Raw genomic sequence first — 19,614 nt, forward strand, 5'->3', positions numbered from 1 at the left:
TATGCTAACGGCCCCGCCTCCACCCACCGAGGCAAAGAGACTTTATGACGGACAAAAGGGCTCACTCCATTCATGCTGTTGTGATGAACCCCCTCCCTGCCTGTTTGGAGGCGAGGAAAACAGACACGCATGCACATGGCAATATATGGAGGCAGGCAAAATGATCAAGTTCATGTTCATTTATTGTGTGAAATAATGAATGATTGTCCCAAGCCTAGTCCCCGCAAGACATTTTCCTTTTCTAAAGAAGAAATCTTGTCACCCCTAGTAAAAAGTCATTTTATTTTAGCTTTAGAAAGCAGTACGTTTACATCTGTCCAAAAGCATTAAAATGACTTTCATTTGATCCAGACGCTCAATTTCCTGACCATTGTTTCATTGAAATAGCATGACAGGCCTTACAAAATCAAGCTTTGTTGTAAATACAAGTGTATTTCATATGAACACGTTCCTCTTTCACTTATTCCAAAAACTGCTGAAAAATCAAAGTTACGCTGTGAAATGTGGCAAAGAAAAGCTGTTAATGATGTTGGAATTGCAACACGCCTCAGTTGCACTTCCCTCAACGCGGGATTGAGACATTTCTTGAAGCTTCCTGCTTTTTTCTTTTTTTTCTTTTTTTTTTTTTTTTATTACAAGTCATTGCCAGATCACAATCTGCCTTTTCACTCCTGATGTCAATACTCATTTAATTAAATTCCTGCAAACGGTGAGTGGAGGCCACTGGCTTTCAGCCTGCGCAGATGCAATCTCCACTATGGCTGCCATCATCTCTGTCTTCCATCTCTCTTATTTCTGAAGCTTTCTTTATCGACGCGAGACCCATTAAGGTCGTCTCCTCTGCGGAAAACACAGCCGCCCCTTGACCCCTTGGCTGATCCCTCTCGCCATCAAGTGACACAATTATTCACATTTAATTAGTCATAAGGTAGAGTCTATTAACGCAGCAGTCAAATGTTCGTTGCGGATATTGGAGTCTAGGGAGTATCACGGCGAGGTTAGACCAGTTGAGGGCCCTGGGGGAGAGTTAAGTAGGCCACATATTCATGTCGCCTTTAAAAAGGTTACCTGCTGCGCTGTTCTGTTTTTGTTACAGTGCAGTGACTCGACTCATTTGCACGTATGTGCTTTGTTTGAAGGTCCCCACTGTTGTTGAGAATACACTCACCTTTGACCTGGTGTCCCCCAACCATCATCTGCTTTGCAGCGAGGTTAGTTCACAGCATGGCCCTTGATTGTATTGAAATGAATGAGACTTGGGCGCCTTCTTGATTGATGGGATGATGTATCAGTACACTGTGATTACTCCTCTTTCTCTCTCCTCCTCTGTCAAGCTGATGAGGTGGATCATCAGCGAGATCTATATTGTTTGGAAAGTCTTTCACCACCCTGAAGCTACGGACCAATTTGGCTGGAAGCCATGGGAGCACATCTACTCGCTTTGCAAGCCGGGGAAAGGTCACGTGCCGCTCTACAACAGCTACGGGAAATACCTTGTTAAACTGTTCTGGATGGTGAGTGTCACCGTTTGAAGGCGTTGCATCACAATCTCTATTTTGTAAGATTCACTTGAGGCAAGAGGGGCAGCATTTCTCTGTTTATACACTGGAACCTTGGTTAGCGTCATTCATTCGCTCCAGAAGGTCATGCGACATAACCTAAGACGTAAGAAATAACACAAATAGGCCGCTCTCAATTTGCATAACAACAAAACATCAAATTAAGTCAAATTAAATCTATATAACAAGAAGAGTATCTTACACGTCTCCATGGCAGACAAAATCCATTTAGCAAGTAAGGGCCTTTAGATTTAAGGAAAAAAAAAAAAATAAAATAAAAACAATGTGAGCATTACTTCCTGACACGTTACTGACACCTTGTGACCAGTGTAGAATATTGTTTGTTGTTAAGAAGAGACTCACCCACTATGCACTTCAATCGCTTGGGAGAACACACGTGCAGCGAGCATTCACACAGGAGCTGCTGTCGGCCACAACTCGCGCCAGTCTCAGTGCCACACCACTAACCAAAGACGCTGCTGGTAAAAATTAGCTAAAACTAATAATAATAAAACTAAGCTAGCTAGCTTAGTCAACTCTAGCTAGCTGATGTCACACACATCCCTTCCCAGGCCCCGTTCCTTCCCAGGCGCCCACAAGTCAGACGTTGCACCAGGTCATGTCTTCTGAATGCCTTACATTTGTATTTTTGTTCATTTAGCCTTTTTTTTGTTTCAAAATGCTTACTTTTGCCCAAGAATACTTAAAATTTGCTTGAATATGCATTTTCTATGACTAATAATAGGTCGTACTCAACAACAAAACGGCGATCATTAATTAATAATTGAAAACCTGTGAAAGTGCGAAGTTTGAACCGTGAGGGACGACAAAAGTCATGAAGAAAATCATGACCAATCGCGTCATCTAAAATAACATGTTTTCCTTTCAGGTTAGTCTTAATACGTTCACAAATAAGAGTCGAATGAAATAACGCTGGCAACCATACAATTTGGAAAGCTGCGCTTTTCTACGTGGCACAAACATCCGTACAAGAAGGAAGTATGAAACTCTGGACTAATCCAATCAATGAAATTCTAAAATGGGCTCATTCAGCACGTCATGCATGAACGAAACGCATTAGAAGTATTAAAGGATATAACCTGCGCTTACATTGCAAACTGCATATGTACAATCCGCACCCCTCAGTGGTGGCTTTTTAAAAAAAAAAGTTTTCGGTACGACACAGCAAAACAACAGGAAAACACCAGTAAACAGTGTTTTCATTTGCATGGACAAGTAAGCATGACACGGTTGCAGTCAGCGGTCGCCGCGCCAACCATGGCACGCAAACAGATGGTTGTTATGATGGCGTTAAGCTCCCATCCCCCCAACCCTCCCAACCTCCCCTGCTTGATTGTTTGCGGCCGCTCCCCCCTTCCTTCAAGAAAGTCTTATTCTTTAATGGTCCGTGTTTTGTCCTCTTCTCGCTGTCCATGGCATTCTTACTTCCTCATCCTCCTCCTCAATCCTACTTCCCTTCAAATCGGGGAGTCACAAGAAGAAGCCTCTTGGATGTCCAAAGCAAATCCACTCACCGTCCAAAGTGCGACCCAGGTGCCATTTGTGGCCCACGGCATAATATAGAACAATTTAAACACCAAAAAAAAATTTAGAACAGAGCAACAATGGAGAATGGAAGACAACTAATTTTGATACTAATAACACAAATCTATGTCCTGAAAGACATTTTTACAAAAAAATGTACAAATAAAAGTATGACTTTTACCAAAAAATGTACTTTTACACAAGTAAAATTTTTTGACATTTTTTGTTTACAAAAATATGTTTTTTAACAAAAAATAACTTGAAAAAAATGTTTACAAATTTTTATCATATTAAAAAATAGATACAAATATCAAAGTGGCCCCCGGCATCTTTTGATATTTCAGTATGCGGCCCTCGGTGGAAAAAGTGTGGACACCCCTGCTCTTGATTTAACCCTCCCTGGATACCCATGACCTGGATAGTGGAGAATTGTGACATGTAACTCTTTGTGTGCCTTTCTGTCCTGTCTTTACTCCTATTGACACTCTCCCCATCGTCTTACCATCTCTTCCTCTGTCCGTTCAGGGCTGTTGGAGGAGGATCACAGTGGATGATTTGATGCCGTTCGATAGAGAGAATAGGCTGCTGCTCCCGGCTTCCAGCTGTCGCTCGGAGCTGTGGCCCATGCTGCTGGCAAAGGCTCTCATCAAAGTTATTAACACAAGGCCTCACACTGTCGATGTCAACAGAAAGTGAGTGTCCATTTTCATTGAAGACGTGCATCAACATGACCATGAACACATCAACTCGTTTTCTTTTATAAAAAATAGTCAAGACGTAGTGGTGACTATATTCACTAAATGGCTGATTCTTTTCACTTTAAATGTTTAAAAAGGCATGTAACAACTCCCGGCAGACAGTGTTTTGCTGACTCAGCCAGGCTAGGCCTTGGCCTGACCTCAGAATATAGTGGCATGTCTGTGATGGAGCAACATGGCGTGTATAAAGGTGCTTGTTCCGCCGTCCACGGAAGGTTCGACACATTAATGTTTAATCGGAGTCAGGAAACAAAGGAGACTTTTCTCCCGGTGAATCATTCATAAGTCACGCTGGCGAAAGTTGCAAACTTTGCCCAGGTGTCTACTTACTGGGCAAAAACGTTTTTTTTTTTTAATTGAAGTCCTACTGAAGTCAATTCCACGAGTGTCATGACTGGGGAGTGGACAGGTTGGTTGGCCACAGCCATTCCCAGGACGTGCAATTAGACTCGTTGGGGCCATCTGTTTGGACTACCATGTGCTCTGCTCACTGTCACACGACGACTTGAAGTGGTAACTCCTTAATAATCATTTACCACAGCTGCATAGACTAAGACAAAGTATCTTGATAAAACCTGGATTTGACTTTGGAAAGGTGTGTGATGCAAGAAGCCAAAATATGAGATTTGAAATGCTGTCATTCGTGGATGAGGACTTTGCGGGTGTTGTGTTAGGGCAGGGGTGTCCAAACCCTTTCCAGCGAGGGCCACAGAGTGAAAAATGAAAGGATGCAATGGCCACTTTGATATTTTGTACAGTGACACATGTAGATGTGCTAAGAAGTTACAAATGTCAAGAAAAACCTGCATCTCAGCCTTGTGATCTACAGTAGGTGAAAGAGTATTAGTATGAACTTGGCTCTTTGCTCTAGATTTCCACTTTTTTACGGGTTTTTTTTCTAATTTTCCAAGTATTTCAACTTTCTTCTTAAATAATATTTGTAAATTTTCTTCCTGTAATATTATGGCTTCATGTTATAATATTTTGACTTTATAACTTTTTCCCCCAAACCTAATTTGCCAACAATTACCATTTTATTTTGTTTTGTTTCTCATATTACAGCTTTAAAAAAACAAACAAACATATCTTTTCTTTCATATTTAATCTCTATGCTACTAAAATGACATTTTTCCTCATAATATTACAGCATTCTCGTAAAATTGACATTTTCTTGTTAGATTACAACTTTTTTTCTCCTCATATTTGGACTTTATTCTTGTAAAAATTCAGCTGATTTTTAAATTTTTGCAGCTTTTTTAAATTTTTATTTGTAATTTTTCTTGTTAAATTACATTTTTAGAATGTGCCGTGGGCCAAGAAAAAGAAAAGGAGCCTCAAACCGCGCTTTGGATACCCCTGTGTTGGTGTATGTTTAGACTGCTTGCATACTTGTACTGTGTTTTAAAGACATTGCACTTCTTCTCAGTAGAATGTTGCAGCTTTCTCGGGAGATAGGAGAGTTCACCTTCATCCACCACCTCACCGGATGGATCCCAGAAGTCAGCCCGATAAAGTAAGATCCAGTGTCTTCCCCATCATTGTGTATGATTCTTAATATTGCTTCCAATGTATCCTCCTTGTTGTTGTAGTAGTAGTAGTAGTAGTAAATAGAAAGTCACACAGTGCCCAACATGAAGCTCGGGCTATAATAAAACTGTGAGTGCCATATTTTAAAGGTCCCCTATTATACAAAATTGACTTTTTAATGATCTAATTACAGCAATGCCCACCCTCCCAGGGATGGGGGAGGACTTTCACTATCAGTGTTGTTTCGCTCCCACTAACGTTTGGTCTGTCCTTGCTAGGTCAGCAGACAGATAACAGGTTCTCTACAATAAAGACTGCAGTCGACTTGCATTTGAAAACAGAACATACAGAAATAAAGCATGTCAATTATGACTTAAGCTACAAATCATTTCTGGGACGAATGCGTTAAAACAAATGTGCTAGTGCTATGTGTAGCGACGCATGATTTCTGCGTTAACGGAATCGCCGAATTGGCCAATAAAAACGAATTTAACGCGGAATTTTGCAGAAATTGACATAATGTGAATGAAATGCAAAACACTAGAGCCTGTTTTACTGTTGCTTTTGAAGTTCCATTCCATGATGTCATAAAGGAGCATGATCCCACCTCTGACCTGCCCCTAGCTGTATGAGCCCACCTCATGTATACAGCCACCACTCTGTAAAAAAAATAAAAATAAAAATAAAAATCAGGCTTCTCTACACATCTTTAAAGTGTCAGTCAGCTACAGACATGAGCGCTTTGACATTTTGTTCTTCAGCAAACTCTTAGGCTAAAATGTGAGTGTGACATCACATGCTAGCGTTGCTGACAATTGTAAGTGCACCGTCATGCAAAATAATGTAATATGGGACCTTTAGTAACGACTTAATTTGAGTGTGTAACCCCTCCTGATTCCTCTTGAACCTCCTCCCAGCGTCATGTGCCAGAGACAAACGTGGGATTTCCTACGAGGCAGCATCCCTGAATTTGTACACCTCACTAAGAAAGGGGCACAGAAAAAGGCCCATCATTCGTCAAGGAGGAGTTCTGCTTACAACGACCACAGGAGCCATCGACCGGAGCTAGATAAAGGTCTGACGCGTCCCGCTGTCAGACATACGCACACATGCTACATAAGCACAAGTAACATTTGTGCATCTGATATGTGCATGCATATACAAGTAATGATAAATACCTTTACTTTCATCCTCCTACATTCATAATTCAACAAGTATAGAGCATGATGATGAATATTTCATTTAATGGCACAATCTGCCACTTGTGAATGACTAGATTGTTTCAATGCGGCGCGTATGCAACCTTTTATGATATTGCCTCGGTGATGAACTTGTGGGACAGGAACAGCTCCAGGAGCAACTCGGAGCCCTTTCAATGTCGCTTCAAGCATCACTTCCTGTTTTCCTGCGCTCATGTATTATGAAGCACGCAGGGCGGGTGCATCCGTGGATGGTGGACTATAAATAAACCAGCAGAGGGAGCAGTGTGCGGGACAGACGAGCTTCCCAAGTCAAGTGTGGTTATCTAATGACGTCAACATCCTCAAAAATGATAGGATAATTGTCACACAATTACTTGGAAAAGATGCAAGATAAAAATCTGCCAATGTGTCTTTCTTCCATTCTTTGTATCATAGCCATTATGATGAGGGCAATATTAACACAAAAGGAGAGAGGCACATTATGCCACTCGTTCCATTCTCCATTGAATCCGCAAGCATTAAAATCCTCAAATTGCTACGCAGTAGAGGAACTGCTTCTGTGTTCAGTTGTTAATGTGTTGCTAGCGTATTAATCTAGCAGTGCTCCCATCATGGCTCTCTGTAGTCCTTTTAAATTTATTTTCCATGCCCCCTAGCTGCTTTTTGCCTCATAAAATCCACTTTAAGATGTGTAGATACCCTACACTCTGTCATACCTCTTAACTCTTCAACCTCCTTTCATTTTGTGGTGGTTGTGTTGTGTGGCTTTCCATTCATGTGCATGTTTCTCAGGTAACCCCAAGATGATTGTGTGTGCCAGCTTCTATCCCAGTCGGGTACACAACGACCCCTTTGTGTACACAAACATGGTATGTCTGTTATCTGTAATTCACTGCTTGCTGTCGTGATTTTATTGTATAGTGTGTAATTTTGTGGCGTTGAAGGGTCTTTAAAGAAGTATGAAATGACTGTCTTACTGCGTCCAACCACGGCAGCAAAGAGACGCTGCGAGAGGCCTTGCTTATGCAGCTCAACAATCCCACCGTGTTCAAAGAGAGAAAGCTTTTTTGCCTTTGCCATGAAGATATCATGACAGTGTGAATGCCTGACAGAAAATAACATGGAATCCACATTTTTGCAAATATTTTGGCTTTTAAAGACTGGTCTTAAAGGGATAGTTTGGATTTTTTGACAGGAAGTTGTATGACATCCCCATCAGCAGTGCAGTACACCAACGGTGACACCACCCTGCCACCCAGCACTTGGTCCCGCGAGTCTAGTTCTGGTCGGAGAGGCGACAGTGCGCAGGGACACGGCGGGAGACGAATATAACGCAGAGCGATTTGTGAGGTCAGATTTTTTTCGAGGAGGCACTTTTATGATGCAAATGTGTTACTCTTTTGAACGCATATTGTTTTGAGAAGCCAAACTCTTTGCTTAAATGACCCAGCAACTAAGCAGAACTACGTTCCTCGTCACGGAAATCCCACCAGAACTAGACTGGCGGAAGCAATTGGGAGGTAAGTCGGTGTTGATGTACTACACTGCTGATGGGGGTGTCCTACAACTTCATGTCAAAAAATCCCAACTATCCCTTTAAACTTTTGATCCACCTATTTCACTTTCACACTTGTTTGCAGTCAAGTGCTTACTCAAATAGTTTTTCATGTCCAGCTCCCATTTCTTCATTTTGCATTTTGAAACTACGTAGAGCCGCCTCGTAATTTTTCAAATGGTCCTAAATTTGGGTCGGGACTGCACATCTCTTAAACACGACCAACTCATAATTGTGCAATTCAATAAAACATTTGACAGTATTTGTATGTTTACTTATTTTAACTCATCTATTTTATTTTTATTTTAATTTAGTTTTTCAACATTTAAATGTATTCCAGATTTATTTTATTAAATGTTAATCTTATTTTATTTGTAATACAATTTTTCTTTAAAAAGTAATTTTTAAATGTAAGTTTTATTTTATAATCTATTCTTAAATATTCTTATTTTATCCTTATTTTTAACATTTCTGCACAAAGCCCTTCCTTGTGAGAATGAATGATCAGTAATAGACAATGCAGGAGGTGTAGGATTAAATCAGCTCCGCTTCCTCCTCCTCCTCCTCTTTGGAGATGTTGCATTGTGCAAATGATGTTCATTAAAACCATAAACCATACCACACCAACGTTATTCGTTATCACAACCTCCTCATAATGTGACACTTGGTGCTTGCAAGTGATTGATTTCTGCACATTTGTGTGTTTTACTGGCACACAGGCCGACTCCTCGGAGACGCTCCGTCGCTACACCCTCTGTTTGCCGCACAGCCACATCGTCCTGTTGACCAGAACCCGGTCCTGCCCCTTGGAGTTACCGCCTTCACCTCCACCTCTGCCGGAATGGAAACTCATCCGCCAAACCAAGAAGATTGTGATCAGCGATGAACCGCGGGGTAAGCCGGATGCAAAGGGAGGAAAAGAAGGCATACAACTGCGAGTTTTTAAAAGTGCTAGTGCAGTATTAGGAGAAAAAAATACAGAGGCGTATATCAAATGATTTCAAAAGCACATATTCAGTGATACAGTGTAGGTGAATGTCATAGATAAATACGACTAGCGAGCAGGTCTAAATCAGGAGACGCTACGGTAGAGAGGTTATACAGCGTTGGAAGATAGCTCCGCTATTTGGGTAGTGAGAATAGATTCTGGCTTGCATATGTCTGACATCAGCTGATCTGCAGATAAAGTGCACGTGTGATAGCTTCTGTTTCTCGCTTTTGCAGTGATTCCTTTGTCCAAACCAGAGGAGTTCATCGCCATCGCCAGCCCTTTTATCGACCGTCACGTCAAGAGCAGCTCTGACCCTGTCTCAGAGCCGTGAGTTTTCAACATCAGCCACACGTGCCATCTCCTTCCTTCTCATAGTGTAGCCGATGTGACGCGTGACTCAGTCACAGACAGTATGGCCCACTGCTGCAAGTGTCTTCTCTTATGATGCTTCATGATGTGCGCATGCTGTATGACGTGAATGCGTATCCTTGTGTCAGAGTGGACAAGTGGACCACTCCGAGGAAGCTGTTCTACAAAGCCCCGCTGGAAGTCATCTCTGAGACCATGGAGATGGAAAGCCAAGAGGGCCTTGATCTCGTGTCCACTGAACACACCGCTACGTGTGGCAACACCGTGTCTGACGACACAGAGGTACTTCTAATTCGGGGGTGTCCAAAGTGCGGCCTGTGGCTGTTTTTTTTTAAATAGTCCAGTGGCACATTGTAAAAATACAATTTCACAATAAAACAACAGCAAAAAAGCAGCACAATAGAAAAAAGTTGTAATCTTACAATTACACTTTTTTTTTTTTTTACAAAAATAAAGTAATATTATGACGAACAATAACATCACTTTAGTAGCTAAAGTTGAAATACAAAAGCAAGATTTTTTTTTAAGTCAATATTATGAAAAACAATTTTTGGGATAATTAGGTTGCTGAAAAAGTTGCAGTGTTATGAGAATAAAGTCAAAATATTATGGGAATAAAGTCATAATTAAGAGAAGAAAATCTCCAAGACGAAAGTTGAAATAGTTGGAAAATTAAAAAAATAAAATAAAAAGAAACATCAGAAATGAAAAACATCTGTAATTTAATGACAATGAAGTCAACATACTCGGAGAAAAAAAGTCATATTCTAATGAGAAAAATGTGCTATTTTACGAAAATAAACTTCATGTAAACTTCAAAATCGTGTCATTTTAGTTGCATAGAGTTGAAATACTAAAGAAAAAAATATTTTATTTTGTAAGTCGTAATATTAGTAACAAACAAACAAAGGGAAATGAGGTTGCAGAAGAATTATAATATTACGAGAATAGATTCAAAATATCAAATAAAGTTATAATTATGAAAATTTACAAGAAAAAAGTTTAAATAGTTGGACAAATTTAAAAAAACAGCAGAAATGGGGGGGGGGAACACAGCTGTAATTTTACAAGAATAAAGTCAACATGTTAAGACAAAAAAAAGACAAAAAAGTCATATTCTAATGAGAAAAAAGTCACAATTTTACAAGAATAAACTTGTAACATTATAATGTCATTTTAGTAGCGTAGAGTTGAAATGTTAAAGTTTTTTTTTTTTTAAGTCGCAATATTATGAAAAACAAACAAAAAATTAAGGTTGTAATTTTTGTGAGATTAGATAGAGGAACAATTTACAATAATATGAGAAAGTCAAAATATTCTGTGAAGAAAATGGGGGGGAAAAGCAAAGGGCGACGTTCATTCTAATAATAGGCTTTTTCACTTATATCACAAAGCTGGGATGCAGTTTGTTCTTGAAATATATACAACTTCTCGTCTGTGTAGGCTCTCAGTCGTACAGGAGTTGTCCATCGAGGGAAAGGCTTCTTGAGACGTCATCTGTACTTCTGTGTCGGACATAGGGAAAGAAACCCAAAAGCCCACAGAAGCAAAAAGGAGAGGAGTGGTAGCCCCTTATGTAGCTGGGGTCTCCAAAAAACTCCAGAGGATCTTATGGCAACACAAAATTCCTACCTATTTCAAACCAGTAAATACCCTGAGACAAAATTGAGTGCATCCTAAAGACAAGGCTCCAAACCAAAAACAGAGCAATGTGGTCTATTCCATCCACTGTAAAGATGAGGAATGCAAAGAGCACTACATTGGGGAAACTAAGCAAATGCTCCAAAAAAGGCTTTATCAACACCGCAGGGACAATTCTAGTGGGCCTCAATCAGCAGTACATCTACACCTTAAAGCAACCAATCACTCTTTTGAGGACAGCGAGGTAAAGATTTTGGCCAAAGAAAACAGATGGTTTGGAAAGAGGAGTAAAGGAAGCTATTTTTGTCAAACAACAGAACCCATCATTGAATCGGAATGGTGGTTTGAGGTTTAATTTGGACCCTGTGTTCAGCAGGTTACTGAGACCAAAACCCACAGCTCTTAGTCTTGCAAATGAGGTGGAGCCAGGGCCGAGCCAGAACAATAGATGCTAACGAGCCAGTATCAGAGTCGTTCATACCCAACTCAGGGAGCAACACTTCCCTTTTATTGGAGGTGCTAATGGAAGGAGAGGATTATACCACTACTCCGCCCAGTCTTAGTGTAAGGAACCAATAGGAGGAGGGCATTGGCACACCAATTTCGCCCACTCTTACTGTATTTAAGGCCTAGGCTACCAGCACTTGTTAGTTCGCTGACGAAGCTCTTCGGATGAGGAGCGAAACGTCCGACACCTTCTTCACAGAAGTACAGATGACGTCTCAAGAAGCCTTTCCCTCGATATACAACTTCTCATATCTGAACATCAAAGTGGCCTTTGCATCCCTTCATTTTTCACTATGTGGGCCCTGGTGGAAAAAGTTTGGACACCCCTGTTGTAATGAATCTCTGCTGGGCCATAGTCATCATGTATGCAAGCCAACATGTGCATATTAAACAGCCTGAAAAGGCGACCTCACATTTTCTTGCCCTTGCGTCCGAGTGCGCAGTCATAAGGCCAGCTTTGTCTGTCAGTGACAACAAGGCTGCCTGCCATCCCCCAGTCTCAAAGTCACTTCTGTTGTCCCCCGGCCAGGCCACTAGTGACCAGGGGCACATCTGCACTAAACAGAGAACCAGCAAGAGACGGGAGATGGGGGGTGGTGGGTTCGCCAACAACGGCAGCAGCAGCAGAGCGAAACAGACAAGAGCAAAGATAGCTCGGAATAAGGAGGCGAAGGCGAGCGCTATGGCTAATGAGAGAGGAGAGGGAATGGAAAAATAGGGAGACGCAGCAGAGCAAGAAACCAAGAGATGTGAAAATAGAATCTCTGGTGTGAGGCGGTCGCGGCGGGTCTCGTACGGGGAGAGGTCGCGTATTGCGCTCATGGAGAGAAGGGAAAAAAAAGCAGTGCAATTAGATGGTGAGCCATCAGTGTCTGCGTCTCCTGAGGGGGGCTTCATTATTACACGTCACTCTTAGCATCCAGAGGAAAATAGAGTTCATATTAATTGCCCTCTTGTGTAACCGGGACCAGTTGTAGCGAGGTTAGGTCAGGGCGGCGTGGGCACGAGCTGAGTTGCCGGTTAACGTGTGTGCCAACATACGTGTGCACGCTGCCATTGACGTGAGAAGGCGTTTTTTTGTTTTTGTTTGTTTTTTGGCCGCTTTGACCCCTCCCTCTGTTTCTGTCAACTCTTGCCAACAGAATCAACATCTGCGCTGAGCCCCCAGGATTAAAAAAGAAAAGATGGTGGTGTCACATGATGTTCCTAATACCCCCCAATGGGGTTTTTTTTTCTACCTCCCCCCTCCCAGTTTAATGTGCTTTAAAGAATTAGGGCCCTTATGCAAGCATACTGCCTTAACCTCTACTATTCTTGGAATGTGCTTAATCACCAAGGGTTCTTGTGTGGTGTCGAGGTTACTCGACTGGTCTTTGATATCCAATCCAAGCTGTGTTTTGCCACTAAAAGGTAAAGTTTTCCCAGCATAAGAAAAAAATAACAAGAAGAAGTCAGTCGGAGAAGAGACTTAACTCTGCTGGCTGTGTGACTTGATAAAGCTCCATGAAGGCTGAGATTAAAGAAATACCCTGTCTTCCAGTTTGCAGCCAAGGACTGTGATTTGGTCACAAAAAATAGCTTTCTAATCAGAATGCTGCAGATTAAAATCCTCGGAGTCTCGCATGTAAGATCAGTCACGTAAGACAAGCAGTCTATTTGACAGGACTTGCTATGCTTGCATTTGATTTGGAAACGCCGTTCGTCCCCAGCAACAGGGAGAAATACGCTGTAGGACAGGGGTGTCCAAAGTGCGGCCTCGGGCCATTTGCGGCCCCTGGCTGTTTTTTTTATTGGCCCGTGGCACATTCTAAAAATATAAATTAAGAAGAAAAAAAAAATCAGCCATAATTTTACAAGAATAAAGTTGTAGTTTTGTGAGAATAACATCGTAATTTTATGAAACAAACACAAAATAAAGTTGTTGATTTTTGGAAAATTAGGTTAAAAAATTAGGAAAAAAGTTGAAATATTATGATAATAGTCAGAATATTGCAGGAGAAAATGTAAGAAATGTATTCAAGAAGAAAGTTGAAATATTTGAACAAAACACAACAGCAAAAACGTGAAAAAGAGCAAAGAGTGCATTTCATACTGATAAGCTTTTTCACCTACATCACAAAGCTGAGATGCAGTTTTTCCTTGAAGTACATCTAACTTCTTAGCATATCTACTGTACATGTGTTGCTTTACAAAATATCCCTTGCTGGAAAAAGTTTGGACGCCCCTGCTGTAGCCTGTAGAAGTGAAGATGAGAGGTCAAATCTCCAAATCACAATGCGTCTTTTCTGCTTATTGATAATGAGGTGTGACTCACACACATGCACACACACACACTGATTCATCAATCTTGGTGGGCATGCTTAGAAGTAACATGACACAACGCCTGAGTAAACTGTTGGACTTTTACCAGCATTGCTCCTCTGGGCCACTTGGGAGGAACAATAGCCATGAAAAGAAGCTTTGAGGAAAGTTCTACAGCTTCTATGGGAGCATCACTTCCTGCAATGTAACCACTTTCCTATAATTCCCCGTCAGGCACCATATGATTGGATTTGTTTTTGACTAATTAGGTAAATTGAATTATTTGTCGGGCAAATGAACATGAAATCGGAGCAGTTGAATAATTCCCCCCTCGAATAGAATTAACACGCTAAACAACAACATAATAACTCCTCATCTGTTAGTGACAGTAAATTAGCGCTGCTATTCCCTAGCGTTTTTTTTGGGGGGGGGAGGGGGCAGCAAGGGGAGGAGAAGCTCTTGTCGCATTAAACCCTGTCTGGTGTCCTGTGGTGATCAGTGACGACGACACACCACCACATCTGTCAGAGAAACGCCAGAGGAGGCGGAGGCGTGTCTCCGGAGGCTCGTCTCTTGAAGCGGGTCTCTGGAGGAGGCGTGTCTCTGGGGTGTGCCTTTGATAGTTTGACTCTGTCACCAGTGCTCTGTTCATATATGCCTCACTTCTTGCTCCTTTTCTGTCCCTTCAGGTCGCTGCAGAGGACAGGAAGAAGGACGAGGAGACCGTCTCTACTGGTACAAGCTACTCTTAAGCAATGAAATGAACTGCATGGGCGCTTCATATGGCCTCTTTAAACGCCCTCTACATGACAGAAGAGCAGGAATGACTGCTAGGGGCGCAACGATACAGAAAACACACGGTTCAGTTCGGTTTGATAAAAAACGTTCTACTCAAAAGTACAGTTTTTATGTTGAAATGAATATACTTTCTGCAGCTATACCCACAACCATATTATACAAAAACAAAACAAAAAATAAATGCATCTGGTGAATCACCCTTTTCCTCCGGTGCATCCTTAGCAGTAGAGTATATATTAAAAAGAAATAACTCCCTAAATGTATTTTGAGACATATTTTGAAACATTCTAACAGTATTCAACCAAACAGCGAGAGCCACATGGTGAAAAATGAAAGGATGGATGGACCACTTTGATATTTTGTAAACAGATCAAGTACATATGCAAGGCATGCTGGGTAGTCCAGCTGCAACAGCAATATGAACTATGAGCAATAAAACATACAAGAGTACGTTAACCCCATTTTTTTTCATCATTTCACATCGTCCTTGTTCACAAAATGTTAATGCTGTGCGTAAATGCACAGATGTGAGCTGGATTTCTGTACGTTATGTGGCTTTGTTTTCACAATTATATTTATTACGTTTACGTGTAACATCAGTTGCATTAAACTGATTAGTTCCATGTTGTTGCAGACCAAAGCACAGCAAAATAGCATAAAGATGACAGTTCACCACATCTTACCACAGCTTGTCACCACTTAAATACTCAACACACATTCATTCACCAAACAGAAGACAAAACCCTCTCCGTTTTAAATTAGTAGCCCATGTGTGCATAATATATTTAATAATATATCAAAGATGTTTCATTGTGTGGTTAATGGGTTTTTTTTTTTTTTTTTTTTTAAAGTGTGCAGGAGTAGCGGGTACATGACTTCCAGTCAGATGTCAGAAGGGGAACACGGCGGTGAAAGGTTTGGGAACCAATGGCGTAGAAAATGGCATGCCTCTTGCCATGTCATTAATACAGTGTGTGAGTCCATCTGTATTCCTAATATATATATATATATATATATATATATATATAAAATACAAGACAGGTTTTTATAGTTTTACATGAATAAAATGATTCTTAAATGCACATCAATTACAAATGATGTACTTTTACCTTCATTGAAGACTACTGTTCCCAAAGATGGGATGTGGCAGCACACGGAAGCCATCTTTCTGTCTTGTCATGAGTTATTTCTTCAATTAAATAGTGTTTCTCACCTTCTTTATCAAAATGCTGGCACTTGAGACTTTTGGGTTATTGAGTTGAGGAACACTAAACAGGGAGGTGGTGGTGGTTGATCTCACTGCCACATTGTCTTTGGGGACACTCAGGTCAAGAATCACATCTTCAGTGAAGGTAAAATTAAACCTAAACGTTCATTTATTCCTTTCATGTATAATTTATGTGCATTTCCAGTTGTTTTCTGCATGTAAAACTATAACTGTACAACTATAAAAAAGTTTATGTTAACATTTTTGGCTTTTGGTTAATTGGATTGACATTATTTCTTATGGGAACAATGTATTTGGTTAGCGTCCGTTTCGGTAAAGTCGGACCTTCTGGAACAAATGAATGATGCTAAAAAGGCTCCACTGTATACTGTGCAGTCATCCCTCACTCTATCGCAGTTTTCAAAAATTTATTTATAAATTATCCCTGTTTCATAGTTGAATATGGTCTATTAGTAAAAAAAAAAAAAAAAAAAAAAGAAAATTGCATTTAAGCAAATTGTACCTATTCCTGACCTAAATTAAGCATTGTCAAGCATAGAAATTGCTAAGTGGACTAATGAAATGAACTCAAATACAAGACAGAGGAAGTATTGATATTGTGAATGTAGTATTGTACTTTGGCCACTATGTGTCAGTAATTGTTGGGTGAGACCAACATCAGACATGATCACCAGAACAGCCATTTATTGCAAGTTTAAATGATCTCACAACAGGCACAATGATAATGACATAATAATCATAATAATAACACGGGCTACTGTTTGGGGGCAAACTAAAACTCAACTCTGAATCTCCGATGTCACTTCCTGTCCTCCACACATTGTCTGCCTGCCACTCAGGGGACCTAGGGAACACATTTACTGTGACACGCACGAGCAGGAGTTTTATTTTCGTCTGAAATGGCTTATTTACTCTTATTTTGTCTACTATAGTGATTGTCAGGCCATTTAAAGCTGCCATTACAATACATTGATGAGACAGTAGCCACTGCAGGAAGTACGCTGTCTAGAAGAGAACAACTGGAAACTGAGTCTGTTACCTACTTTCTGTCTAATATGTCTTATTTTCAATATCTACTATATTGGGTAATACAAATGTAACAGTGACTATAGGGGTGTTATTTCATGTTTTTCATGACTGTAATAATGTTAAAAACCGTATTTAGAAAATGTAAACAGGTTTTCTGTGCCATAACTATGAAAATATTCCATTTATTAACATTAAAGTCAACTTTTCGAAAATTCACTTATCGCCGTCAAGGCTGGAACCAATTAACCACGACTGTATGTAAAAAGTAGATGAAGTGCAGAATAGCATGACACACACTCAGTGACGAACACAACTCATTAGCATTAAAGCTACAGACACACTGAACATGTTGCCAGAAGGGCTTACTAAAAGCACTTCCAACTGTCTAATGCTGGATGTTGGACAACACACTTCTAATACACTATTGTGGAACGTCTGAGACTTTTTTAAATTGTCGGAACATTGTAGAACCTTTTAACATTTTACAACAATAAAAAAGTCAAACTTTGAAAACGACATCAGGTATATCAGCTAGCCGCGTTCCACTGTTTCCAATTAGGACTTGGATCGCCCACCTTCCCTGCATGCCTCCTTTAGTTGGCCAAGACACTTTAGAAGAAGACAGCGCTGAAATTATGCCTCACGACAGCCGTCCAATTCTCTCTGCCCTCGTTTAGTTGCTTAGTAACACCTGCGGGTTGAGTGAACGGGCAACCATTGCTCAGCATCACAGACGCAGGCCCTCTGCTCGCGACTTCACTTTGCTCTGTTCGGACTCCGCAGAGAGCTCGGGGGCAGAGCGGCGTCGTGTGTCTTTGATGTGTGTCTTTAGTGTGTGTGCGCGTGTGTGTGCATATGTCTGTATAACTTCTTTGCTCCAGATGCTTTGAGTTAGTGGGAGTTAGTGAGTGGGAGTGTGGATGTGCATGTGTGCGCTTACACTGTTGCCATCATGTGGGAGTTTGGCCAATTCCAGTGGCTGTATTTAAGATAATGATTTGAGGATAACTTGCTATGAGTCACTGAAGGATAGGCATTTTATTGCAGCATCTCTTACTGTAGATTTTCACAATAAAGTGTGGCATTCAAAGTGACATTCAACAGTTTTTCTTGTACGTAGACATTAGCTAACGCTTCTTGGCATAGAAAACAAGATAAAATGTTATTTAGTAGTAGTAGTCCTCATTCTGCTTCAGAAATGTCAAAATAACTCGCAAAAAAAACAAGCTAAGAACCTGTCAAATTGAAAATGTAATTGAATCTCATGGCTCGTGTCCAATCTTCATTTCCAGATCAGAACAAATCCATACAGTCCATACTACCAGAGACATGGGTGGACTCAGAGGACTTTCCTAAATGTTTCAGGTAATTGAAAAGATGATCACAGCACCTCCAAAAATGACACTTTTTTCACATTTATGTTGGTCCCCACCCCCATGCCAGTCGCCTGCTGGTGTTCTATAACCCGGAAGCTTACCCACACCAAGCCCAGAGGTCTCTTCTGAAGGTACGCTCTTTGCCATTCTTCCTTGCGCAAGTTCTCTGCATATGACATGTCTCGTGCAGGTCAACCCTGACATTTCAGGTGGATTCTCAAACTTGTCATTTTCGTCTGGTAAAGCCAATCTTTAGCGGATTTGGGGTCATTGTCATGCCAAAAGGTGAAATGGAAGCCGTTGTGCAAGCATTAGTGCCCTACTGTATTGTTTATCCTCAGGGAGTCACATTAATTCTAAGCATAGCTCTCAACATGTTAGTCGGTGTGTGTATGTGAAGTGGGTTCAACTGTGCGTGTGCGTGTGTGTGTGTGTGTGTGTGTGTGTGTGTGTGTGCGCGTGTGCGCATATCTGCTTGGACAGTGTCACTTCTGCTTGTCATTGCAGACACGTATGCATTATCTCCACCCTTGTCAGTGCCGCCCCTCTCCTTGTGTTTTGGTTTGTCGTGTGTATCTCACCTGACTTACTCCACCCTCCTATACCCCCATCCTCCGTCCTCACATCCATTAAGCCAGGCCTCTATCACTTTATCTCTCATCCCCTCCCTGCGCTTCATTTTGTTTGCCTTCATGCTGGTAAGTGTGTCCTGTGTGTGTATTGCAGTGTTCATGTGCAAGAGGCACTTACTACCTGTATGTGGACAGCCTGCACCCTTTTAGGATGCTCATCAGTTTCTCTGTCCTGCTTCGCTGGGGAGAAGCAGAAAGTAAGTCCCTTTGCACAGCAGCAAGCACAAAGACCATAACCTACATTTCAGTATATACCATAAATGCTCTAATAATAATTGGAAGCAGCCTATAATAGGATGTTTTAATTGGGGTGCATAAAAAGGTCGAAAGGAAAACGTATCTTTCTTTGATTAACATATTTATATTATATTTCACAACCCAGCAACTACATAACCAATGTTGTACCGTATTATCCGGACTGTAAATCGCACGTTTTTTTTGTTGTTGTTTTTTTCATGGTCCTGTGACTAATACTCCGGAGCGACTTAGGGTTTTTTTTTCCCCACACTGACAGCCGTGAGACTGTGCTCTCGGCTTGTGTGCCAGTATCTGCTACTCCTATCACTCCTGTACCACTGAAAATGTACCATGTAAAC

At 41.0% G+C, this 19,614-nt stretch overlaps 1 protein-coding gene across 18 annotated transcripts in view; it reads left to right on the plus strand.

The window, feature by feature from the left end:
• The window catches only part of adgb (androglobin), a 54,090-nt gene that overhangs the window by 3,706 nt on the left and 30,770 nt on the right, over nucleotides 1-19,614 (plus strand). For 17 of the 18 annotated variants that reach the window (XM_054762342.1, XM_054762346.1, XM_054762351.1 and 14 more), the window contains 14 exons: nucleotides 1,140-1,211; nucleotides 1,335-1,514; nucleotides 3,630-3,796; nucleotides 5,289-5,375; nucleotides 6,307-6,464; nucleotides 7,384-7,460; nucleotides 8,866-9,040; nucleotides 9,371-9,464; nucleotides 9,635-9,788; nucleotides 14,645-14,690; nucleotides 15,605-15,727; nucleotides 18,303-18,375; nucleotides 18,454-18,517; nucleotides 19,113-19,215. In XM_054762342.1, the coding sequence (XP_054618317.1) occupies nucleotides 1,140-1,211; nucleotides 1,335-1,514; nucleotides 3,630-3,796; nucleotides 5,289-5,375; nucleotides 6,307-6,464; nucleotides 7,384-7,460; nucleotides 8,866-9,040; nucleotides 9,371-9,464; nucleotides 9,635-9,788; nucleotides 14,645-14,690; nucleotides 15,605-15,727; nucleotides 18,303-18,375; nucleotides 18,454-18,517; nucleotides 19,113-19,215 (1,573 nt within the window). The remainder of the gene's footprint in view (nucleotides 1-1,139; nucleotides 1,212-1,334; nucleotides 1,515-3,629; nucleotides 3,797-5,288; nucleotides 5,376-6,306; nucleotides 6,465-7,383; nucleotides 7,461-8,865; nucleotides 9,041-9,370; nucleotides 9,465-9,634; nucleotides 9,789-14,644; nucleotides 14,691-15,604; nucleotides 15,728-18,302; nucleotides 18,376-18,453; nucleotides 18,518-19,112; nucleotides 19,216-19,614) is intronic. The other variant, XM_054762337.1, reaches the window with a different exon arrangement.

The sequence above is a fragment of the Dunckerocampus dactyliophorus genome, chromosome 19, assembly GCF_027744805.1.
Source record: "Dunckerocampus dactyliophorus isolate RoL2022-P2 chromosome 19, RoL_Ddac_1.1, whole genome shotgun sequence".
Lineage (NCBI taxonomy): Eukaryota > Metazoa > Chordata > Actinopteri > Syngnathiformes > Syngnathidae > Dunckerocampus > Dunckerocampus dactyliophorus.